The sequence below is a fragment of the Piliocolobus tephrosceles genome, chromosome 4 (assembly GCF_002776525.5).
Source record: "Piliocolobus tephrosceles isolate RC106 chromosome 4, ASM277652v3, whole genome shotgun sequence".
Taxonomy (NCBI): Eukaryota; Metazoa; Chordata; class Mammalia; order Primates; family Cercopithecidae; genus Piliocolobus; species Piliocolobus tephrosceles.
This window is the reverse complement of record NC_045437.1, coordinates 60,654,534-60,682,053: the sequence shown is the minus strand read 5'-3', so window position 1 is coordinate 60,682,053 and position 27,520 is coordinate 60,654,534. Positions and strand designations below refer to the sequence as shown.

General features: G+C 35.5%; 1 protein-coding gene across 3 annotated transcripts in view; it reads left to right on the top strand.

Moving 5' to 3' along the window:
- RAB3C (RAB3C, member RAS oncogene family) overlaps nucleotides 1–27,520 on the top strand; it is a 295,590-nt gene that overhangs the window by 121,947 nt on the left and 146,123 nt on the right. For all 3 annotated transcript variants that reach the window (XM_023210503.2, XM_023210504.1, XM_023210502.1), the window contains one exon: nucleotides 21,030–21,148. In XM_023210503.2, the coding sequence (XP_023066271.1) occupies nucleotides 21,030–21,148 (119 nt within the window). The remainder of the gene's footprint in view (nucleotides 1–21,029; nucleotides 21,149–27,520) is intronic.

Below are 27,520 nucleotides of genomic sequence, written 5' to 3'. Positions count from 1 at the left end.
CTTTCTTTCTTTCTTTCTTTCTTTCTTTCTTTCTTTCTTTCTTTCTTCTTTCTTTCTTTTTTAATTTCTGTAACTTTCATTCATTTTCTGGTTGAACATTTAGTTCCAGTTTGAGTTAGGGGTGGTGATCCGATCGCTAAACACCAGGCTGATTCATGTTCACCATTAATTAGCACAATAAGAAACTCAAGTTACCAAATCAGAGATTAACTCTGAAAATAGTTAACTCCAGCATGAATAACTCATACAAACTATGAATAATTGTATGAATTTCCTTTTACTTTAAAATTTATGAATGGTAGATTCCAAGTGAGTGATAATGCAGTGTTATATTCAGAGATAATTTCACTTAAGCAAACAGAATAATAATTTAGTATTTTTAAAAATCACTATGATTCTTTTTTCCTGGATCTTTTATAATTTTTTTTTAACCATCTGGTTATTTATGACATCACATTATATGTTACACTAAAGGAAGGTAGAAAGATACTTCTTCAGAGAATCTCTGCTTTCAACGTACTTTTAGAATAAACAACTAGTATGATAACTATACATCTGGTATTTTTTGAGTTCTTATTTTGTAAGTAGGCAAAGCAACCTTTACCTTCAGGAGGAAAACAGCTTCTCACAAGTGAATTCCATTGCAGCAATTGGAAAGAAGTGACCAGCCCAAACGTGAACTAGATTCTTCTGTCTTATGATCAGGAGTTTTGCAATATTGTTATTAAGTGAGATTATTGAAAATCTACAAATAGTTGACTTTCTTTTATGAATTCTTAAAAATTTTGATGACAAACTTTGCATTATGGTATTTGGATTTGCTATTTATTAGGAAAGGAGTTAAGAGGTACTTGAATTCAGAATCCAAGATAAACATGTTTCAGTAAATATTAATAAGGTTAAAGAGAAATTTTCTTTTGAGGGAGAATGTAAGTCTCTTGCAGCTGTGTTTATGGAATAGAAGTAGATGATGCCCACATTTTTTATTGAAAGGACTCCTTGGTTACAATGACTTGTTCCTAATCACTTTTGTCTTCCCTCTCCCCACTTTCACTCTCTCTCCCTTTCTTCATCCCTCCCTCTGTCTTTCTTTAGAAAGGAGCCCTTTGCTTCCTAACCTTATTTAACTTGTTTCTGGAAATGAAGCAAATTAAATTTTACTCATTGCTATACTTGTGCCTGGAGTATCCATCTTCTTATGATGCGAGATAAGGCCGCACTTGATCCTGTGTTGCCCAATCCACCGCCTCTTACTTTCATATTGTTCCTAGTAGCCTTGCAGTTCATTTAATCTTAGGAGATACTGGATATTACATTTTTGGTACAGCCAACATAAAATTATAATTTATAATTCTCATGATGTTTTTCTGATGGTTTGAAAGTTACTTGAGATGAATTTTTTTAAATGCAAATAAAAATGATCAAGTGCGAACAACCACTGGGTGATCTAGCAGTTAGTGTAAAGGAGATAGCAAGTACAGAAACTTTTGTTGTTGTTGCTGAGGAATAGTTTATGGTGGCCATCTTGAATAACAAGCTTTACTGACCCACGATTTGAGAAGGGAGATCCGTCAGTTATAGCTACAAGCTGTAAGACAGTAGCATTGGAAGTCAGAGTTTGAGCACCTTCTGGATAAGCATTTTTTTCAATGGCCACCTTGGGCATTCGTCTCAAATTCATATCTTTATTTAGAAATAAGTGACTGGTCTCCCTCGTGGACACATTGAAATTTACAGGATAGGAAAAGCAGAAAAGCAGTAATAACAGAGTTATTGGAAGAAAAGGTAGAGTTGTAATATAATGAGAATATATCCATTTATACATTGTTGGTTTTAGACTCTCTCTGCTTAGGAGTTTTCATCTAGGATTAAAATAAAGCATCTCTAACATTTGAACTTCTTATCTTTCCACAGACATGCAGTAACTTCTCTACTTATTTGTATTGATTAATAACATTAACCTTGTAATATCTCATTTTTGCAACCTTGATACCATCTGCAACTTGTCTCTTAGGTTCTTGTGGTTGTGTAATCTAACCTCTTACAGAATGCACAACTCTCTTCTACAACATCCTTAATGTTGTTCATTCTTAACATTCTTATGTTCAAACATCTCCAGTGATAAAGTACTCACCAGTTTCTAATGCAGCCCATTTTTATTAGTTTCTCTCTATCTTGAGTCAAAATCTATACATATCCAATCATTTTTTACCATTGAGACAAAGGGCTTTCATCCCATTACCAAAGCCAGCTTGGAGAAAAGCCCAGACAACATTTTAGTCATCTTTTGCCTGCTTTTCTTTCCATGACAGTTTCCAATTTTTATTTACTTGTCTCAATTTGTTGTTTGATTGCCTTGGACATTCCATATTGAAGTGGGTCCTCTGGCAGAAGTTTTAAAGCACACTGTTGTTTGCTTGTCAACTTTAAGCAAATTGGAAGGCCATAGCAGTAATCTTATTTCCATTTCTGGAAAAATGATGATATTTGAGCAAAGAATGACAACCTGTATCTTCACTCCTTGTAAAATACAAATTTATTCAAATAAGAGAGGTTAACAGTAGTTTGTAATCACACCTTTTTAGAAAGGACATCCAAAAATTAGATATCATACATAATATTTGGATAATTCCATAGAGATGTAATAAACCCAAATCATGAACATGAAATATGTTGATGTATAAAACATTGCACAAGATAAAGAAACTTAGAAATAAAGAGCAGCTAGGAGTTACAACAGCTGACATGTGTTGCATGCTTCCTGCGTCTGAGGTCCTATTCTAACCAAGTTACCTGTGTTAGCTCATTTGATTTTCAGAGCAACCTTAGGTTTCCAGAGAAACTCATTTTACAGTTGAGAAAACTGGGGTACAGAAAGATTGATTGATTTGCCCAGCATCACACAGCCAGTAAGGACTGGAGCCAGAAGGTGAACACAGATCATCCAGCCCTAGAATCCCTTCTCTTAACAGTTACCCAGTATTGGTCAGACTGCCAGCATCAGAATGACCAAGGGTGCTTGGAGAAGGTACACATTCCCAGACTCAGCTGCCAGATCTACTAAAGGAGAACTTCTGAGAGGGCAGCATTATGTTAAATTGCCAAATGTCATTTATAAATAAATTCCTTAGAAGGAATAAGTCTCCTAAAACTTCCCCAAAAATGAATGATAGGGAAACTTTTCAGTCTATTTGTACCCCCAGCCAACTCTGTGCTTTATTAGAATTCACCGCTTGGTTCCAAAAGGGAAGAAACCCTGAGCATGTTCTACAGCAGCCCCTCCTGAGCATGTTCTACAGCAGCTTGCAATCGTCTTCGGGTACTAAGAATCATCTCTTATCTTTCTTTCCTTTTTTTTTTTTTCTTTTTTTTTGAGGCAGGGTCTCTCTGTGTTGCCCAAGCTGGAATGCAGTGGTACAATCATAGCCTACTGTAACCTCAAACTCCTGGGTTTAAGCAATCCTCCCACCTCAGTCTCCCAAGTTGCTGAGACCATAGGTGCACACCACCACACCTAGCTAATTTGTTTACATTTTTGTAGAGACAGGTCTTGCCACATTGCCCAGGCTGGTCTCAAACTTCTGGCTCAAGTGATCCTTTAACCTCGGCCTCCCAAAGTGCTGGGATTACAGGCATGAGCCACCATGCCTGGCCCATTCCTTCATCCTTCTATGAATGATAATGGATCTGGGCAACTATAGCCTTACACCCTTGCCCATCTGCCTGCTCTCACATTTGTGAAATAATTCACCAGGTTGAGCATATAGTTGGACTGCTTGGAGCAGAGGGAAGAACACACAGGGATCAGACCCTGACCTTATCAGCACAGCGTGATCATCATGCCTGGCATAATCCAGTCAGAGTGGTGCCCAGCTGGAGAAGTTTCTGTCTTTCCTGTAGGAGAAAGATCAGTAGAGGCCAGTGCATCTGCTCTCTGACTCTGCTACCAAGCAATTCAAGCAGTAGAGTCTGTTTACAGGGTAAGAAAAATACATTTGTCTGGCACACAATCCCTGAAAGAACTTTTTGCATTGAAATAGGAATTTGAGTTTTAGTCAGAATACTAATTCCCTTTCAGGTTTCTCATGCCAACAGTCATGTTGTCAGTGAAATTTAAATGTGGGAAAAATGCCTTTATGGACTGCCAGATTGTTTGGCAAATGATTTAGGTCTATTTGGTTTATTTGTGATGCAGTGACTTTTGTTAACATTTTAATATGAAAAATAAAGAATTAAGTTTTGCTGTATACATGGGTTTTGTTTCTCCAAAAATAACATTCTTAGTCCTACCTCATCTTTCTTCTTAAATTTAAAATGTTAATGTACAGATGTATGCTATATAGCATATATTTGCTTGTCTGCTTTCTTTTTCACACATAAATCAATATAGGTTCTTTCTCATTTGTGGATTTTTACTCTTATTTTCTGTTGATCTGGAAATAATATGGTTGGTTCATTTGTAATAACTCCTGGAAATTTGTTTTCTCTGCCTTAGCAGAGAAATTAACCCCTAAAGAGAATTCAGATTGAATACATTCTGTAGATGTTATTCTAGGTTTAAATTGTGTCAAGTTGTAATAAGAGTTTGGCCTTAATTTTACATGTTATTGTCTTTTGGCATTTCAGTCAAGTTTTATCCTTTTCAAAAGCAGCACCCAGAGTGACAGCGTTCAAGTGGCCCTGGGTGCCCATGGGACTCACCCTCCATACACCACCCAGGCCCTTCTACCTTCCAGAGGGGTAGCACCTCCTCCACAGAGGCGAGTCCACAATTCACGGTCCAGTCCTCAAACTGAGATGTCTGCCTCTCTAGCTTCTTAATCCTTGCAGCTAATGATCATGCCCCAATTCTTCCCAATAAATTCCAGTTCTGTTTTGAATGAAGATGTTCAAAATGAAAAAAAAAAAAAAAAAGCCATTTCCCATGCTGCATGCTCTATCAGAAAGATTTCTATCCTCAAAGTTAGTAGGAAGTCACTCTTCAGACTTCTGAGGTTTATCGAGCCTGGCCCATAATGGTTGTTGAATTGTTTTCCATAGGTGCATCTCTCAATCCTTTAGTCTTCTTTGTAGCTGGCCTCTGACCCACGCCTCTGATTTCGGTTCCTCCAATTATGGATCCGAGCACCAGTCTCATTGGTGTCTGATCAGAATTAAACAGAAAAGAATTACTTTAACAGCAATTGAAGTCATCTCTGGATGCTTTCACCATATCACACACACACACACAAAAGAAGTCAGTGAAAAGCCAGGGTTTGTCTCTAATTAGCTGTGTGATCGTGAAGCCTCGTTTGCTGTTACCATTGATCTTAGGAGGCCGTGGGTAACTTTGTGCCTTGTAAAGTTTGATATTGTATAATCTCATACAGAAATGTGAGGTCACTAAATTCACACGTGAAAGTACACGAGGCTGTCTGAGGCCTTCGTCTGAGTGTCATCATTTCCCAAATGCCAGGCAAATAGGCGTAATATTTTTCACCAACTTAACCACTTGTGAGACAGTAGTGGCCCACTGAAAATTACTTTCGATATTTAGATACTCCATTTGGATGTACTATCATCCCACTATGGTTTTAGAATTATTTAAGATGAAATACTATTTTAAAAGAAACTAATAAGTAAATTGGACCCCCTTATAAAGAGAAATGTATATCATTATTAATAGTAGTACTATTTCAGGTCAAATCAAGAAGCTTTTCCAGGCCAGGCTTGGTGGTTCATGCCTATAATCCCAGCAATTTCGGAGGCCAAGGCAGGTGGATCATTTGAGGTCAGGAGTTCAAGACCAGCCTGGCCAACATTGTGAAACCCCATTTCTACTAAAAATACAAAAATTAGCCCGGCATGGTGGCACACGCCTGTAATCTCAGTGACTTAAGAGGCTGAGGCAGGAGAATTGCCTGAATCTGGGAGGCAGAGGTTGCAGTGAGCCGAGATCACACCATTGCACTCCAGCCTGGGCAAAAGAGCAAGACTCCATGTCAAAAAATAAATAAATAAATAAAAAGAAATTTTAAAAAAGGGAAGCTTTTCCAAAGTTGACACCCTTTCTCTAGTATCTTCTCCCTGGCTTTCCCCTGCTCTTCCCAGAGGCAGCCATTGTATCCTCTTGTTGCACATCTGTTGCACAACCAGCTATGTGCTTGCTCTCTCTATGGTGTACATGATGAGATGCTGCAGCAGCTTCTAGTTCTCTAGCATCTGATTTCTACATTTTCATTTCCCTTTTTCTTTCTATCTATTTTAGGGACTTCATCACCAGACATAATACTTATAGATTCTTATCACTCAAAGTAGTGTGAGATATGGGAATCTGCTTTAATCTTGAAACACCCATATAATTCACTAGGCCCTTTGTTTCCATGAGGATCAAAACAATCATAAAAATAAGAATGTGCAGAAGACCTTAAAGAAATCCGCAAGCATAATCAGATGATAGTCATGATAAGAATTTAATTGCGTATTTCATCTTTGCTTTCTATTCTCCTTTTATGTAAGGAGGCATGGAGAGAGAAAATGAGAACATGTGCATTCTGGCTGATCCTGAAGGACAAATATCTTTATTTTCTCTTCTCCCCTGGGAGTAGGATGAGCAAGAAACAATGTTCCACTGAGCAATCCAATTTTGTCTTAACAGACACTTTCTATTGGGATCTGACAGGCTCGCTTCGATTTTTTACTCGTATTAGCACAATCAATAATGATGATGCTGCCTCTAGCATTTCATACTTTACAGAGAACTTTTCTCATTTATGGCTTGCATTTCAACTCACTATTAGGTATTGATTTCATTTTGGAAATCAGGAAACATGCACAGAGAGGTTAGATGATATTTCTGAAGAAACTCTGCATATGAGTCTTAGAACCAGGGTAGGAACCCAGGTGTTCTAACTCCAAAGCCCTTTCTTTATGCCACACATTGCTGTTACTGAATACAAAAGCAGAGGGAGTCTCACTTATTTAGCATTAGTATGCACACTGGGAACCTGCACCAACCTTACCCGTTCCTGGAGCTTACTTCAGCTCACATTGATTTGTTTCTCCTCTGATTTCTCTGGCACTTACATCATACAATAAACACTTCACACACAACCAGCCTCTCAGATTGTTTTATGTACTTCATTTTGCCAGTTTATGGGAAATACAAATTTTCTGATTTCAAGGTTGTATCTTGTAGACGTTTACTTTGTATTTTTCTCAGTACACCACACAATGCTAGGAATATAGATATTCAATGTTTGGTTGGTTTTCATTAAGAAGTTAGGTTAAGAATACTGAGTAAACAATGTAATTTTTGCTTTGTATCAATTTTGAGTCCAAACATCAATTTCACCTAGGCACTAAATTGTCTGGGACAAGTTAATAACTAGTTTTATTATTGGTTTAAAATTGTCTACAAAAATAAAAAAAAAAATAGCCATTTGATATTTTTTTTTCTTGAGACAGAATCTCACTCTGTCACCCAGGCTGGAGTGCAGTGGAGCGATCTCAGCTCACTTCAACCTCTGCCTCCCAGATTCAAGTGATTCTCCTGCCTCAGCTTCCCAAGTAGCTGGGATTACAGGCATGCACCATGATGTCCAGCTAATTTTTGTATTTTTAGTAGAGATAGGGTTTCACCATGTTAGCCAGGCTGGTCTTGAACTCCTGACCTCCAGTGATCCACCCATCTCAGCCTCCCAAAGTGCTGGGATTATAGGCATAAGCCACCATGCCTGACCAAGAATATTTTTATTTTTGTTTTTGAAGATATATGTGGGTTCTTTTGAACATGAAAACACAAGGCCAATTGGGTGAGAGGAGTGTAGTCAATGAAGAAGACAAAGATAAGAAAACTTAGGGACAGGCTGGGAAACACGGTCAAATTCTGACATGAAGGGATCAAAAACAAAAGAATAAACACACATACAAAGTATAAATGTAAATATAAAATTGGATAGTGATCTTGGGGCCAAATAAAAAGTAGCCTAAGAAATTTGGACTTTATTCTATGGCCAGTAGGAAGACACAGACTGTGTTTGAACAGGAGTGAGTGGTATTACAAATGGTGATGGAGGTAGTGGGGTCGTCTCTGAACTTCAATACCTCAGGGGCCAGTCAACATAAAGACAGCCAGATAAGAGTACAAAAGTAGCAGCTGCTACTAGTTGTAGTACTCCACGGCCACACAGCAATGCAGGCACCATTTTTACCATCTCTTGAAATTTTTCAAAACAAATTAGAAATCTGGGCTTTTGTGTAAAAAAATTCACATTTTAAAATGTTAGCTTAAGGAATTTTAAACACATTGTTAATCAAACAGAGGACTTCTGTGAGGCAGATACCAGCCTGTGATCTTGAGCTACGTGAGTAACACAGTCACTTTTCAAAATAGGTAACTAAAGAAAGCTGGTACTTGAGTAACACAGTCACTTTCCAAAATAGGTAACTAAAGAAAGCTGGTGAGAATCAAGGCAAGAACTGCACATGGCAGGGAAATATTCTCATTTTAGAGGCAAACTCACTGGTTTTATTTTAAAATGAACATGTTTACAGTGTGTAAATCAGCTGAACTTTAGAACTTTTGCAAATATTCTTCAACTCTTTAGAATTGACAATGGTAATATAACAAGAATCTTTAAAATACATCAGAAATTATGAACTTGCTTGATAAACCGTCACCTGGCTTTAAACTTGAACTAAACAGGTTCTAGAGGACTTTTGAGCCAACAATTAATTAAGTATTCATTGATAAAACACAGGCATAAATCAGGACATTCTTAGGCAAACTAGGACGTATGGTTACCCTGTCTACTTACGTATAGTTGGAATTCTAAAATAAACACATTTTTAAAATGAAGTTAAAGTAGCTTGAAGGGTTAATAACTGAAATTTTCTTCTAGAATTGTTATAAGACAATAATCCTCAAAATTGGGAAGCACAGTGATTCCCCCAGCAGCATATGTAAAAGGAATGTAAATGTAGCCACATCCCAGTGAAACTACAGAATACCAGAGATGAAAGGAAACTCCTAAAAGTAGCTTCAGAGTAAAGATAGTTCATATGTTGGGGACAAATGAAAAAGAGCATAAGAAACTTGGACTTTATTTCCTAGCCAATGGGAAGACATAGCATGGTTTTGAACAAGAGGTGAATGGTAGTATGGATGGTAATGGAGGTCATGGGTCTTTATTGCAATAAAGATAGTGATTAAAATGGAACAATAATTAGACTTATAGCAGACTTTTCAGTGGTATCAACTGAAGCCTCAAGACAATGGAATAATGTGATAAAGTGAAGATAGACTATAACTAGAATTATATACCCAGCCAAACATTATTCATAAATAAGGGTTAAACAAAAGTATATTTGGACATACAAAAGAAGTATTTGTTACCGGCAGACCTTCCCCAATGGGATTTCTAAAAAAGTGCACTTCAAAAACAAGAAGGGACGATTTGAGATGCAAGAAAAACTTGTGAGCAGAGAAACTGGAAAATATGCGGATAAATACAAATAAATAATGTCTGTGTTAACAAGTGCCTGACTTAGGGAGTAAAAAATCAAGGTAGTTTAAAATATAGAACATTGTACAACATTATGATTTAAGATAGGAATGGACGACTGAAAAATTATTCCAAGTATATGAATTTTGGAAAATGAGGTTAAAGATATTGATTGCTTATTTTAAATGTAAATTTTAACATTTTGATAATCACTTTATTATAGGCATAACTTCCAAATTAATAAAGAGATGCGTGAGATTAGACAAAATAGAAAATTTTCAACCAAAGAGAAAGCAGGATGTGAAAAAAAGAAACATAATATAATCAGGTCAAATGTCATAGAATAATATAATAAATATACAAATAAATATAGTGGTTATTGTAGAAAATATTAGCGGGCCAATTTCCTGATAAAAGCCTGTGATCCCAGCACTTTGGGAGGCCAAGACGGGTGGATCACGAGGTCAGAGATCGAGACCATCCTGGCTAACCCGGTGAAACCCCGTCTCTACTAAAAAATACAAAAAACTAGCCGCGCAAGGTGACAGGCGGCTGTAGTCCCAGCTACTCGGGAGGCTGAGGCAGGAGAATGGCGTAAACCCGGGAGGCGGAGCTTGCAGTGAGCTGAGATCCGGCCACTGCACTCCAGCCTGGGCGACAGAGGGAGAATCCGTCTCAAAAAAAAAAAAAAAAAAAAAAGTATTCTGATCCACTATATCAAAAATACCATGAGAAAGAAAAATATATTTTAATTTAGAGCTGAAAAGGACTTAGAAAATGTAGTTTCTCATTTATAAATGAGAAAATCAAAGCCTAGAGAGGCCAATGAGATAACCAAGGTGACTTTTCTAACAATTACCAGAGATTCAACCAGAACCCAGGTTTCCTGACTTCTAATACTGTATGATCTATTAAATTATACTTTTGTCTTCTTTTCCACAAAAATGTATTTAATTCCACAGGCTGAGTTTCCTGTGCATCTTTTTTTTTTTTTTTTTTCTTTCTGAAGATACTACTAGCCTTGTCTCCAGGACTAAAAGTATTTTTTTTCCTAGAGGGTAGACAAGGCTGTGACTGGTGATGAGAATAAAAATGTTGCAATAAAGAAAAATCTTAGGTGATTTTTTTTTTCTTTTGCCTTGACCTAAGCTTAAGCAAAGGTAATTTCTTGTCTAATTACATCTTTAAAAGTATGCATGGGAATTAATGAAGAAAGAGGAAGAAGAATATTGGATCAGTCGAACATTTTCAGCTTGTTAAAATTTGTGAGTTTTGATGTTGTGATTAAAGATTTTAAGTGCCGGTGACACAGTAGATTTTGGAGAATTTCATTGACTTTAGTTTTTTGCACAAGTTAAATTTGAGATATCTGTGTATCCCATGATGAAAATATGGTTCTGGAATACAGAAGTGTAATCAAGGTTTCCTAGTAAGTGGAGCTATTATGATATAGATTACATTTGAAACTGTGAAGACAGTGTAGTATCTGGTAACATCATACAAGACGGTGAGACAGAATGAAGATCAGAAGTCTGTATAGCACCTTTAAGAGGTGAGCAGAAAGCAAAGCTTGCCAATCAGGAAGAGGAGCTTGCCAAGTGAAGGAGAAAACTTAAAGAGACTAAAGAATCAGGAGAGAGTCATGCCCTGGAAGAGTTAATTTAAAGAAATAAGGGGTATCATCTATACCATGTGTTTTAGCATGGACAAGTAAAATGAGAACTAAAAGTTAAACTGCTGGATATGGCAGTGATGAGGTCATTGATTATTTTAGCATGAACAATTTCAGTAGAGTCTTAGCACTGGACACAGCTACAATTGGTTGAAAAATGAATGGGTTTGAAATAACGAAGCTGAAAAATATCTAAAGCATATACATGAACAAAGGTTCAAAAGCAAGATGATAACATCAAATAGGGATCCAGAGTAAAAAAACTATAACTTAAATTCCTCACTATTCAACTTAATACTCAGAAAGAGGACTAGACTTTGGATATTTGAGAAAAGCTGGTCTTTGGTATGACCTGTGTCACTTCCCAGCACTGTGACTTAGAACTGGCACCTCACCTCTTTATTTCTCAGTTTCATCATCTAAAAAATAGTCTACTACTTCCAAATAAATAAATGGCATGATATATATGAATGTAACACACTGTTTAAGTCTACATTCTTGATGTTGTTTTTGTAATACTTTATTGGTAGTTAGCTTGGTAAAAAAGCCTAAACTTGTGGTGTACTTTGATATTAATTTTATCTAAACCCTGTTTTTGATCATGCTCTGCCCAGTCATCTATACTCATCCCCAAACCATGACTTGAATAGATCTCATAGTATTTCCAGTCCTTGTTCTCTTATTAAAAAAAAAAAAAAAAAACAGACAAAAAACTCAACTCAGGCAGAACAGAGGACTTTTAGAGCAGTGAAACTACTCTATATGATCCTATAATTGTGGATTAATGTCATTACAAATTTCTGCAAAACCACAGGATGTAAAGCACCATGAGGGAACCCTAATGTAAACTATGGACTTTGGGTGATAATGCTGTGTTAATGTAGGTTCATCAGTTGTAACAAATGCACCACTTTGGTGTGGGGCATTGATAGTGGAGGAGCTATGCATGTGTGGGGCTAAGGTGTTTATGAGATATCTCCGTACTTTGTTCAGTTTTGCTTTGAAACTAAAACTGCTTTTAGAAAAGTTGATTATTAAGACAGAAAGAAATCTCAGTACTGTTGAGCCCAGTTTAAAAAGGCAAAATTGTCATATCCAGTTTAACAATAATATTCTTCCCTTACCATAAATCTGACTACATTCCCAGGGACTGGTAGTACAATCAAAAGAGCAGTTTGATCCTCCCTTTCTGTCCCTTCTTTTTATATTTCTTGCTGTTTCAAAATCAGGGATGAAGAAGAGCTGGGAGATGAAGACAGGGCAGATGACTGCACATAACCTGATGTGCAATTACAATTCTTTCTTGGCTTCTTCAGTGAAGCCTGTCCTGCCACCCACTGGACAAGCTTCCGTGTGACAGATATCTGAATGCTGGTTCCCTTATGGAGGACCTTCAGGGAGCCTGTTAGGGCTCTCTCACCACATAGTGCCGTGACATGGAAGAGTTGCTCATATTCCTTCTCCTTTAAAATTTCTTCAGCTCCCTTCTGCCCCTGTTAATATACATCATAGCTCTCCACACCTCATCCAGGAGACAGCTCTCTTGGAGATGGCTTAATGGCAAAATGTCTCAAGTGCAGCTACCTGCTGTAGTGTTTACTGATCCATGGGAAACTCACATAATCTAGTCATGCTCACCTGTGAGAAATCAGGCTTCTCCACTGCCTTCCCTTCCTCAACCCTGCTATCTCTCTCCAGGTATCAAGTACTCTTGCACAAAAGCAGATCAAAATTTCATTGTTTAAGCAGATACTATTCAATGAGCCCAATCGGCACATGGCTTTGTGTGTATGAAAGTGCCCAACCGTTTATAAAGAGTCTGGTTTGAGTCTTAGTTGCCTATTTTAGGGCAATAGTAAAAGTCCCATTCAAAAGCCTGTTATCGTTTAAAACGCAATGCATTTGATCTTATGCAAGCGTTTCTTATTGTGTTCTGTGAAGAAAAACAATTCTCAACCTTGACTATGAGCTGTAAGCTGCCTGAATTTATGTATTTATCCTGCAGGTTTTGAAAAAATTGAGCGTAATCAAAATCCCACTGGGAAGAAGTATGTCAAAAAGATTAACTAGAAGGAAAGCAAAAATGGTGTCTTCTCCTGCCTTTGTGTTAAACATTCTTAGCAAACAAGCACTGAAATAAAATAAGTAAAGATGCCTTTATATACTTTGGTTGTAAATTGTATTAAGGTCTTGAAGAGAGTTCTGAGTGTTTAAATAGTGTTTACTGAAAACCATCTCCAACTTTCATGAGCAGAAACGTACAATTGGTAGATATGTCAGGGTATTACTGACAATGAAGTCAAAGGCCTCCTATAAAAAAAGCTATCTATGGCTTTTCCTCTCTTCCAGGAAAGATGAATTGCCATGGTAACACTGCCATGAAATAATAGGTCAGGTTTTATCCTTCTGCCTCAGGCTTATTCTATTAGGTTTTACTTAGAAGTGGATGCCATTGTAAAATGAATGTTTTTGGTATTACAAAACTAAACATCATGACAAGAAAAATCTGATCAATAAAATCTACTGGTGTGAAAAGGATGGACAAAGGACAATAAGTAGGGAGTTAAACCGATTGAAGAACTATTTAGCGGCTGGTTTATTAGTACTCTTCTAAAATGTGGGCTTGTTTCACAGATGCTTGTATAACTGAATGTGCATAAATGAAGCCAGGCTGACTGCACAAGATCAGTTGGGAAAAGTGGTTTGTAAATTTTGTTTTAATGGAAGATTAACTGCTCTAAGGAAAAAGTTGCTATTTCATTCCAAAAATAAATATGCAACAAGAAAGCATAAAATATTTAAGCTTCCTATTTTTGTTACATTTTTAAAAGACAAATTCAATACTGTTTTGTGCCTATTTATGGAAATTTCTAAAAATGCAACTTGGGGGCAAGTATTAATGACATTATACAAACAACATGGTGTGTAATAATTGAAATTCTGTTGTTTCTGTTGTTTGCGGGAGTTGTGTCTCGGTATATACATCATGACTTTACATTTTCGTGGAACAGTATCTCAATCATTTTGGGATGAAATTCCAACAGAAACTAATATATAATTTTTGTCACATCAGGCAACATTGCACTGCCCTTCTAATAGGACATATATTAGAATAAGAGATGGAGAAATAGATAGATACCTAGTTTTTAAAGTAACAAGGTATATCAAACCAACTTTTTTGAAGAGGTTCATTTGATGTAAGTTAAATGTAGAATATGGTAGTGGATTTTAGCATAACATCTTTCCTGAATTCACACAGTGAGACTATGTTTGACTTCTCCATAGACCACCTTGAATTTTCTGTGGTTTTTTCTTCTGTAAAGTACTAACAGTGTGTGTGGGTAGCTCTGAGATTTATATTGCCTTCAGTCTGATCATGAAGATTGCAAAGTGGGGTCAGTGACTGTGCTAGTTTCCTAGGGCTAATGTAACAAAGAGGCACAAATTGGGTGGCTTAACACAGCAGAAATTTATTGTCTCACAGTTCCAGAGGCTGGAAGTTCTAAATTAAGGTGTCATCAGTGCCATGCTATCTCTAAGGCTCTAGGGAAGAATCCAATTCTTGGCAGTCCTTGTCTTATAGATTCATCTGGCCAGTCTCTGCCTCTCCCTTTACATAGCTTTCTCCTCTGAGTGTTATGTCTCTAGAGTGTTACGTATATAAAGATTAGGGCCCATTTTAATCCAAAGTGACCTACCCAGTGGGTACAGGGTATGCTGCTCGGGTGACGGGTGAACCAAAATCTCAGAAATAACCACTAAACAACTTAATTCATGTAACCAAACACTACCTGTTCCCCCAAAAACCTACTGAAATAATTTTAAAAAAGAAGACCTCATTTAACTTGGTTACACCTGCAATGACCCTTTTTCTAAATAAGGTCACATTCATAGGTTCTGGGGTGAGAAATTCAATGTATCTTTCTGGGAGACAATACAGCCAACAGCAGAAACTAAATCGAGGGATTTTGACACTAAATAAATTGTCTCTATTACAATTTAAATTGCTATGCTGTCTAGTTCTTTAGGAAAATAGATGGTGATATTATTTGAGTTATGTTTCATTACTAATAGTTACTCTCATTTTTTCTTTCCATTCAACTTTAAATTTTTGTAAATATACAGAGAATATGGTATTCCTAATGAAATGCTCTCAATGTGTAGAATTTTAAAATGTACAAATATGATTAGAATAGGTAAAATAAGTTTAATATATACCTATCATGGTTCCTAACTTGTAATAGGTGTTCACTAAATGTTTATTGAATGAATCAATCAGTGTTAACATTAAACTATACTGAGCATAATTTAGTCTGTCTTTAATGATTCAAAACAATTTCTTTGGGCAAAAGGTAACTAGGTATGAATTAAGAGATCCCCACTTGCTTGAGTGCTCAATGACTAAGTATTTATTCTATTTTACTTCTTTATGTCCATTTGGAAACTCATTAGGTAAAGCATGTTTTTTTTTTTTTTTTTTTTTTTTGTCTTGGATTACACTGTTCCCATCCCCCATTTCTTTTGACTTCCCCTTTTGGGTTATCACATATTCTTTTCTATAGCTTAAATAAAGTACTTTTGTTAAACAATTAACACCTATAAAATTGTCTACTCTATCATGTATCAGGATTGTCTGTCCTTTGATCTATTTTTCTCTGTCTAGGTATCTAATAAATGTATTTTGATTGTGGTTATATTATTTGAGTTATATTTCTTTACTAACGGTTACTCCCATCTTCCCTTTAATTAAATAGAAAGAGAAGTAACCACTAAAACAAAAAACAAATTACAGTACAACTCCTACCTTACCAATGACTGCTATTTCCTCAATTTTAAAACTGAATGTTATTTCTGCATGACCTTAGAAGGTTTTAAGAATTCAGTACATACAGTTTTAAAAAAGAAAGATTTCATTAGAAAACAAAATTCTAAGGCAGAAACAGAGTGCCAAAATTCAAACCGAAAAAGTTTTAAGCTACTACTTATCAAGCTGTGAATGTTTCCCATTTTATAGGTTTTTCTTGACAGATATTCAAGTATTTGTTAATCAAACTTGCCATTAATGCCAAAATTCTCCTAAAAACATGATTGGGAAATCAAAATATTTAAGCTAACTGAAATGATTTTTTTTTTTTTTTTTTTTTTTAAAAATGGGAAAGCTATCACTCATGGAAGAAAGTTTTTATTTTTTAATCACATTTTTATCCCTAATTTTCTCTCTGATATTTCCAGTTATGTTTTTCAGTCACCAGAAGCCTACATTTATGGGAAATCAAGTATATCCAGTTATTAGTGTCAGCTAGGGAGAGGAACAACACAAAGCCAGGATTTTGAGCCAGCTTCCTGGGCAAATTGGGGAGAAATACCATTTTAGTCAGTTACCTGAGACTGTTCAAGTTTAATTACATTAGTGGCACTTGACATTATAAAATGTTTTTTTCTTTCAGATGTAAACTTCTTCCATCATTAGTAAATGTCAATTATAATGAAGTGTTTTTCCCAGTTCCTTTTTTCCTGATATAACGGAAGAAAATGCTAATGAGTTTGTAATCCTGAAATTGTTTTCAAAGCCAAAACAAAGTCAGCTTGATGTCTGTTTATTAGCTTACTTTTATTCTCTGTATTTGGAGAATAAATTTTCTCATTTTATTTCTTACTATACTTTCCCTACTTGTGCAATTTCTTATTCTTTTCTTATGAGAGCTTTTAAATGATAAATATTACCAATTAGATTGTATTTCTGGGTTCAAATCATGAAGATCTTGCCCCTTGCCGTGACTCAAGTACTACTGAAAGCTTCTATTTTTTTTTTTTTTTTCTTGAAAGCTGGTTTTTCCCTCTCTCTTTTTTGATTTTGATACATAATGGCTATTCAACCCTGTGGTTTCTAACAGTTTCCTGTAGCATTTCAATCAGAATATAATGGTGACTTGATTTCTTCTCTCTCAAAGATTAAATATACCCACAATATGAAATTGATGCATTTTATAACAATAGAACAAGTTTCTTTACTGTCCAAATGAAATTAACATCTTATGAAAAGGGGACAGCATCACTGGAAGAGGTCAAGAAGGAAGAGAGAGATAAAGTCAGTTTTCCAACACAACATTACTCAGTGTCTGTGCTGAAAACATGCTTGACAGAAAAGGTCTGCGTCACCTTTTAGCAGTGTCTTGGTATACAGGTTGTTTTCCCCTACTGAGAAATTAGGGGGAAGCTGTCTATTGCAGTGCAGAGAAGGCAGCAGGCATGGGGTTCTAACCTGTAAGAATGCTTTGTAATCAATGCCAAAAAAAAAAGTGTGACCAAGAGAAAAAGAAAGCTGTTTAAAGTTACTTTAAAATAGGCAAAATAAAAATAGTAAATTACATTTATAGATAATATGTTCTGGAAAATAGGACCCCAAGCCAAATATGGGAAATTTTTAAAATAGACTAGTTATAACTAGTTATGCTCCCCCAGAAAGCTTACACATGTCACAAAAGCTTTGCTTATTCTTTGCATTTTAAACAGTCTTGAAGTTTGAGTCTGGTAGTTTATCTATGATATCTAATTTTCTTCTTTGTTTCACATTTGGATATACTGCTAACTGAATTAAATCCAATGAATATATAAGAATATCCAAATAAGTTCAAGATTTGCTTATTTCTGCCTAATTTGTATATTTGTCCCAATGAGCTACACTTTACGACATCTATGTTTATCCCTAGCATCTACATTTTTATTTTAAAATATTTATAAAATAGTAAGCAAAGTACAATAAAATATTCAAATAGTGGCCAAGTAATTTCTATCACATAGTCATGCAATTATGCAGCATTGCATTTTTATTATTATGGCTGGGATTTGATTCTTTTTATAAATTAATTAGTCGTTTATATGCCTTCTCATAAATAATTTTTACTATTAGAATATTTAACATTTTTAGTGATGTCTTGGTACCATTTTACATATTAAATATATTAACCTTTGATCTCTCTGATCTAAGGCAAATACACTTCCCAATTTATCATTTGATGTTCTATCATTTTAATTTTACTTTTTTTATATTCAAGGGATTGACAGATTTTCATGTGGTGAAATCTACTTTCTTTTTTTGTTTTGTGCCGTTGATCGTATGTTCTGAAAGATCTTCCTCACCTGTTTTACATTATTTCTACTATTTTGAGTACTATAATCTGTTTTCATCCTACTTTTGAAACTTTATTTTCTGTAAAATTACCAAATAAATACCTTATAGTCAGGTCGGCCTTACCCCTGCTCCAAGAGTAGAATTGTTGGCTTCATAAAAATTCATACCCTTAGCTAATTTTGAGTTCCATTTTATACCCTACATTCTTCCAGAATCATTCACTGATTCCCAGCCTCCTTTGATCACTCTTCTCTAAACTTTCAGGAGTCAAATAGGATATAACACAAATTGGGAAAGAGTTGTAGGCAATCTTTAGTTTCACACTGCTGTTCATGGTGGGGTGTAAGCATCTAAGCAGGTGCATACCTATGGGTGAAGAACAGCAAATTCAACAGGAGTCCTTCCCAATAGTGACCTTGTGAGACATTAATTTCATTTTGATGGTAAAGGAAGCTGTTCCTGTGTGCAACACATTAGTTTTGCCTCCAAGGCCTGTTAAATCTTAGGGGTAGCTGGGATGCACTCTGCATCCAAAGGAGGCATCTCTGGGATAAGAGAGCCCAGACTGATGTCAAAAAGAGTATAATATTTCTGTCCAAAGTGCTAAGCATCTAAAGATAACTAGGAAAGAGAAGTTAGACACCAATCTCCAGGGAAAGTGGCAAAGAGAGAAACTGAAGAGCATTTGAATTACAAGTGATGCCCCAGGTCCTGAGGAGGGAGTTTGAGTTCAGGAACATTTACTCTAGCTACACTATAAGGTATATGTGATATATACGGGTCCATTATGGTGATGTATCTGCCTCTGATTCCCAAATTTAACTGTTATATGCCATCTCTTTTGCAAGTGTCAAACTTCTGTACTTGTAAGCTGCTATCTTTATCTTATATTAACCTTGCTGTCCTGAATCTAAGGAATAAAAGCTAGTACTTGCCATTTATTGACCAATTTTTGTGTGCTGCTCTCTGTGGGAAGCACTTTATGTGAATTACTTCATGGAACCCTAACAAGCGTGCTAAATGTTAGAAGGATTTGGTTTACAGCGGGTCAGTAACTTGGCCACATTCCTCAGCTATCTAATGGGAGAGAAGGCCCTCAAATCCCGATCTGTCTGACTCAAACATACATACAAAGCAGGTATTTTATTCCCATTTTAAAATTGAATAAACCAAGACTGAATTACAAGCTTCTTAAAAGCAGGGACCTTTTTATAAACTTCCTTTTTTCCCACAGTGGCTTGTACTTAGTAGATAGACAAATGCATAGTGGTGGAGCTAATATACTCCTCTGATCTTAAACTACAATAAAAAGCTCAGATTGTAAATAAATATGATCTTTTTGTTTGTTTGTTTTCTGTAGTCAGATGCCGCTTAATGGAAGTAAACAAATGTCGAAGGTACTTTCAGCGGGTTCTTTACCAAAAAAAGAGTTTTTCAGAATATTGCAGAACTGCCATATAAAAATCATTAGGACATAAAAGTGGTTTAAAAGAGGTAGCAGCTTATCCTAGATCACAAAGAAAAGAATAGAAACAAAGAAAAACATCAAAAAAAAAAAAAAAACCCCTCTGTACTTTAACTCCATCCTCCCACATTCTGACTTTTTGTTATTATAATTTACATATATTTATATTGCCTATCTCTTAACAGATTGTTGTAACTATTGTTGTTTTGATAGATTTGTCTTTTGGGCTTCATACTAGAGTTATGAGGGGATTGCTACCACAATTATAGAGTATTGTTGGTTTGTCTATGCACTTAATTTTACCAGTGGGTTTTATACCTTCAAGTGTCTTCTTTTTGCATATTAATGGAATGTGTTTTCAAATTGAAGAACTTCCTTTAACATTTGTAGATGAGTGTGGTGGTGGTGAATTTTCTCAGTTTTTGTTTGCCTGAGAAAGACTTTATCTCCTTCATAGATAAAGGATATTTTTGCTAGGTACAGTATTCTTGGATGGCAGGGTTTTTCAGCACTTTGAAAATGCAGTCCCAGTCTCTCCTGGCCTTTATGGTTTTCACTGAGAAACCTGTGGTCAGACAAATTGGAGCTCCTTTATATGTTATTTGCTTCTTTGTACTTGCTGCTTTTAGGATTCTCCATTTGTCCTTCACCTTTGAGAGTCTGACTATTACATGCCTTGGGGTAGTCTTATTTGGGTCAAATCTGTTTGGTATTCCCTGACCTTACTACATCTGGTTATTTATCTCTTTCTCAAGCTTTGGAAAGTTTTCTCTTTTATTTCTTTAAATAAGTTTTCTATCCCTTGCTCCTGCTCAACTCTTTTGAACACCAATACTTTTTAGATTTCATCATTTGAAGTACAAATATAGAGTTTGGTAGAAGAAATAAGATGTAGTGTTTGGTAAATCAGTAGTATGACTGTAATTTACAATAATTGATTGTATGTTTTAAAGTAGTTAGGAGTGAATAATTTGAATGTTTCTGCATAAAGAAAAGACAAATATTTAAAGTGTTGTATATACTAATTATACTGATTTGATCTTTAAAAATTATATAAATATATTAAATTATTACATGTACCCTGAAAATATCTACATCTATTATGTATCAGTAAAAAAATCATTTTGAAAAATCATTAGGGGAAACAAGACTAAAAAAGCTATATACAATGAGTACACTTTAGACTCTATTGTGACTCTTTTCAGAATTATTAATCATTTCCCAAAAATGTGTTGCCTTATTTCTGAGAGATTATCATTTTTTTTAATTCTTTAGGACACAGCAGGCCAGGAAAGATACAGGACTATCACCACAGCCTATTATCGTGGAGCCATGGGCTTTATTTTAATGTATGACATTACAAACGAAGAATCCTTCAATGCAGTACAAGATTGGTAAGTTAGAGCAAATACTCTTATTGCTGATAATAATGGTTCTCCAGTCAACTCCTTCTTTCTCCCCAAAGCAGTGACCATACCGCAATGTAATATATGTGTTTACATTATACTACAATCCCACTTGTGCTTCATTTAAAAACAAATGCTGTTTATGCACAGAAGCATTATTTAGGGATTGATAATAAGTCATTCTGATGATTTTTCTGCAGTTTGTTCATTTCCAGTACTTTGCATTTTGTCATCATTGCTTCCATGGAAACTAGTGCGTTGCTTTTGATTTTTTAAAATATAAATAATGAATAGTTTGGAAGTTTACTGATCTAAAATAAGGATCGAGAAACTATGGCTCATGGGCCAAATCTGGCCCACTGCTTGTTTAGTAAATCAACTTTTATTGGAATACACCCCCGTCATTGTTGTCCTTGACTGCCTTAACACCACCACAGCAGAGTTAAGTAGTTGCAACAGAAACCATATTTCTGGTACTGCCTAAAATATTTCCGATCTGGCCATTTATGAAAGACGTTTATGGACCCCTCATCCAAAAGATTTTTTAAACAGGTTATTCAAATTGAAAAATTTTGAAGGACTGAGATAAAGGATAAGATAAAACCTAAACCATTTCTGACTCACAGCTGCATCAAACTATCTGAAAAGACTTCTGACCCTGATGAATGTTTACAGTGAGGGTTTATTCCTATGGCTACAGTATCCTGCATTCTGTCCCACCAGCACCTAGAGAGGAGACACTGAAAAGCCAAGGAGAAGGGTTATGAGCTCAAGCACAGGGCCAAAGAGGGCAGTTTTTCTGTGGAAAGAGCAAGAATCTAGGTAGGGCTTTGTATGACATTAGGAGGGAAATGGAGCTCCCAAAATGGAGCTCCCACTGGTGATGACTAGGACTAACTGAAGAAATACCACACTATAACTGTAAATATAATCACAGATTATCTTATGTAAGGAAAACTTTGACAATATGTAGACAAAACAGAAGCATTCTTTTTTTGTTTGTTTTCTATGATAATATTATCCAAAATGTTTTTTACATATATGTATCAGTTCAATGAGGATCAGATGCTATTAAAAATATTTCCATTTGCTTTTTCATTTCTATTTTAATTGTTCATCTAGGAAGACTTCTTATTTACACACACACACACACACACACACACACAGACAGTTACAATGCAAGAAATAATACTATTGGCAATAGCAATTCAAGAGAGAAATACAGGGTTATAAATTAAAAAGACAAGTTTAAGATGTATATGAAAAAATAATTATCTTCCACTGAGGAATACAGAAGAAGGCTTAAATAACTATTCTTTTTATATTATTTTTAAGAAAGCTTAAGTAACTATTCTTTTTCGTAAACTGAATATTGTAAAAATGCGAGTTTTTCTCAAATTAATTTATAAACTCAAGGCAATCTCAATTAAATACAGCGGATTTTGTACAAAATGATATGAAATAGAAAATCCAGAGAGAAGCACAAATCTATATGAGGATATAGTTTATGATAAAAGTAGCATTCAAGTTAGTGACAAAAAGGTTGGTTCAATTAAGAGTGTTATGATATCTAGTTAATTGTCACATATAGCCTGAAACACATATTGCTATATAATATGGTAATTTTAACCTCGACTGCTTTCTGTCTGAAAATGTTGAGATCCAGGAGTCCCAGGTCAGAAGTGCTCTTTTAAGTTTTCCAAAAGAACAAGATCTTAAAAACATGGAAGACCTCTGCCCAAAAGTCCTGCCTCATCAATACCTGCTGAATTAATTAAAACTTCCTCAGCCTGACTTTCAGACATAAATATTGGTGCCACTATATCTTCATGGCTTCATCTCTTACTATTCTAGAAGCAAACAAAACCATTCATTGTTTCTGGAGCCCAGCTTAGACTTTCCAACATTTGTGCTTCTTTTCTTCTATCCTTTTTTTCTCTGCTTTGCATGTCTCTTTCCTCAATCTGCTACTCCATCTGCCCCAAGGCATATAGATTTGTCAAAAACCAACAAAAACCCCTTCTAGAAACAAACCCTTTTTTCATCCAAAATTATATGATCACTTGATTTATTAGGGTTTTAAAATTCATTCAACAAGCACTCATTGAGCACCTAACTCTTTGACAGCCAATCTGTCAGACATAGCATTTAGTATCTATGCCAGCATTTACTATCTCAGTTAATAGATCCACCATCACCCAGTTATCTGATGTAGAAATATGAGCACTGTCTTTTATTTCTTCCTCTTTTACGAATAGAATCTCATTGACCACCAAGTTCAATCATTTTGACTTTCTAAATGCCTCTCCAATCTATTGCTCTTTTTTCTTCCTATTGAGAGTATCTTAATCCAAACCATTCATTTAGGAGTCTTTTATCTTGTGTCCTTATCTCAGGTTCCACCCTTTCCAGGTCATCCATCTGATTGTCATCAGAACTACATAAGTGAACCTTAGTACATCTCAGGCGTTAAAAATAAAACTTCCAGTAATATCTTATTATGTACAGTAGTGATTCTGAGAGCACATGTTAATCACCTGTAGAGCTTTGACAACATATACAAGCCCAGGCTCCACTCTGGATCTACTAAACCATATCTCCCATGAGATTCATGGGCATATGAATTTTTCAAGGCTCCACAAGTGATTCTGAAGCTCATTTCTGGCTAAGACCATTGATTTATAATGAAATCCAAACTCGCTAACATAGTGGACAGTGAAACCTCCAAGTATCTATTTCACTGACATCATCTCCTATCACTCTCTTCCATTTGCTCTATGTTTCATCTAAACAGAAATTTTCTGTTTACCTAAACTCCATCCTTTTACTACCTCTGTTTCTCTGCCTGAAATACTTTCTCTGTTATCTTTAAAAAGTCTATTTACTTTTCAAGGCTATCTCTTTTACAAAGCTTTAAAAGGTATCTCTACCCCTTTTCCTACCCCCTTCCACCTTTATTCACAGCGGACAATACTAGCCACACCCTCATCTCTGCACCCACACTACCCTAGCACTTTCCGAAGATCACAGAAGACCTAGCAGACTTTGCTATTATTTCATTATATTTTCATTAATCATTTTCCCCATTATAGAATACAATACAATACAATATATACACTCTTATTTTTTCTCATTTCTTGTGGTAAAATATAACGTAAAATTTACTGTCTTAACTATTTTTTCTGTATATAGTTCAGCAGTATTAAATACATTCAACCATCACCACCATCCATCTCCAGAATTCTTATCATCTTGCAAAACTTATATTTAAACGGTAACTCCCCATCACTCTCTCCCTGCACCCCTCAACAAACACCAACCTGCTTTCTGTCTCTGTGATTTTAACTACTTTAAGTAGCTCATATAAGTGGAATCATGCAGTATTTGTCTTTCAGTGACCGGCTTATTTTACTTAACATACTGTCCTCAAGTTTCATCCATATTGTAGCATGTCAGAATGTCCTTCCATTTTATAATATTTTATTATATATAATAAAATATACATTATATGTATCATATATGTTTTATATATAATATACATACACATACACACAATATATGTTACGTAATGTACATTGTGTGTATGTACATATACACACACACAAAATACTGTATTTTATATTTATATATTTATATTATATATATACACATATACATATACTATATTAATCCTATATATATTCTGAATGGATGATCTAAAGTACTACACAGAATTACATCCTGATTTCCCAGCAAAAAATATAGAAATTACTTCAAACTGACATAGCCAGGAATTAATGGTTCTATTCTTCCCCTCAACAATAGATTTAAGATTGTATGTGTATTGCCGCTATGGCACCAATTATATTTAACTTTTTGTTTTTCTTAAGTGTATACTTGTCTTAGGTTCCTACTAGATTATAAACTATTTGTAGGGAAAGACTATCTTATTTATCTGTATTTCCTGTTTGACAAATAACTAGCACAAAATGGATATTTTAAGAATTATTATTAATTTCAAAAGTAAAAAAAATCAGAAATCTTAAGAAATGTTTAAGTAATAAGAACAGAATTGTTTAATAAAAGAAAAAAGCCCTTTGGGGAAAACCATTCCAGTGCAGCTACTAAAACTTGCTTTACATGTACAGTATAATTGAATGGTGGTTGTGGGTGAGGAAGCTTGCTGATATTCAGTGATGGCCTTCTACAACAAGAAATAAGGTATTCTGAAAGAAATAAGCAAGAAGAAACACATTCTTTAAATTACCTGTCTCCAAGTGCTGATCTTAAGTGTATTAAAAAATACAGAAAAACGTATCTAGCAAAAAGAAAAATTAATTAAAGCTGAACCGCAGCTAAAGTTTCAGCTACTCTTCCCAACAAAATGCACTTTGATTATTCAGAAAGAAATAAAAAGCTTGCTGACTGTCATTTCTCCAGAATCCCAAAACTATCTTACTATACAGGAAGAATTAAAGTTCCCTTTTTTAAAAAAAATTTTTATTACACACAAATTCTGGTCTGTTAAGGAGAAGGCAAGTGTATTAATCTGTTTTCAAGCTGATAATAAAGACAGCCAAGACTGGGTGATTTATAAAGGAAAGAGATTTAACTGACTCACAGTTCCACATGGCCAGGGAAGCCTCACAGTCATGGCAGAAGGTGAAGGAAGAGCAAAAATACATCTTACATGGCAGCAGGAAAGAGAGCATGTTCAGGGGAACTGCCCTTTATAAAACCATCAGAACTTGTGAGACTTACTATCACAAGAACAGCATGGGAAAAAACCTGCCCCATGATTCAGTTACCTCCCACCAGGTTCCTCCCATGACACCTGGGAATTATTACAATGCAAGGTGAGATTTGGGTGGAGACACAACCAAACCATATCAGCAAGCATGGAGATTTAGGGAGAGTAGCAAGCAGCAAGCTAACAGATTATTTTGAGGAAATGGAAGCTATCTCTTTTTTGAAAACACATTAGACTGTGCTTTGAATTTTCCAGTGGAATTTTATTTAAGGAGTTAAATTATCCTCTTTGGCCAAATTCCCCAATTCTGTAAAATTAATACAAAATTAAGCTGACTGTGAGCCTATTTAGAATTTATTTAGAATCTATAAATTTTCAAAAAGAATGTGAGAAACTCAACACAAAAAAAATGCATACACTGTGGTTAGTAAAATATGAGTAGAGAGTAACTCCCAAGAATCAGGATGATGGTTGTAGCTGTCATTCTCTTGAAACAGAGAAGAAAAAGCTTTATGTGCTAACAGGTTATTGGGACATATGGTGACTGGAAGCAAGAGTGAGGAGAAAGGGAGCATCAGGGAAGAGAGAGAACAAACATGGAGGGGGTTAGGATTTGAAAACTGATCTCTACTTGGTAGCAAGTATAACTGACTATTGATCTCACAGGAACGCCTTCAGAGGTGCCTTATGAATAATGCATCTCAGGACAGACTATCTGGTAGAAGGAAGGAAGAACTGACCCATTAGCTCTTCTCTTCTATTGGTCTGATGTTCACTTCTGGGACTTTAACTCTTCCACACTTCCCAGTTACACACGTATGGGTGACTCATGGCTCAGTAGCAGCAGGGAAACTTCACTGTGGGAGGCGAGGGGTCTGTGGCATTGGCCTGAGATGAGCTACTTTGGGCTGTGCCTGTGTCATAACACAGGTGATAGCCCAGAAGAGCACTTGCAGAAGTGGTTAGCAGAAGGAATGAACAAGTGGCCAAGAGCCCTTCAGACAGGTGAGTCTGGGAAGATCTGAGGGGCTGCATAAAAGGTGTCTTATAGAGAATTTCAAAGCTTATGAAAATCCAAAGGGTCAAAACGGTTATTGTGCTTGAAATACAATTTGGTTATGAGATTGCTGTAAACCAAGGTAATAACCAAGGCCAAAAAATATTTTTTATATATTTTATTTTTTAAACATGATATATTATATAGCTTTCATTATAGGAAAGGAGAAAAAAACATATCAATCTTACAGGGCAATAAGAAACTTCAAAAAAGGTTTTGTTGAATTTGGATGGAAATGCTTTTTATTTGGGGCACTTTGGGTTTATGTTAACAATAGCTTTTATAACTAGTACTTAAAAGGCTGTGAGACTTGTTTTTTTATGTCTTAAAGAAGACAGAATATTCGAGCACCTTCAGTGAAGGCCTCTGTGAGTGGCTGGGCAAATATAATCCAAGCACTTAGAGTTCTTGTGGTCTCAAATGATCCAAGAACTGAATGGTAACCACTCAAGGGTATGAATGGATTACATGCTACCTAGACTATCTTCTCTAAATGTCGCTTTTCTACTTTATGCCTTTGATAGGAGCTGGATAGGCAGTTTGATATGTAAAATTATGCTCTCTGAGGAAGACC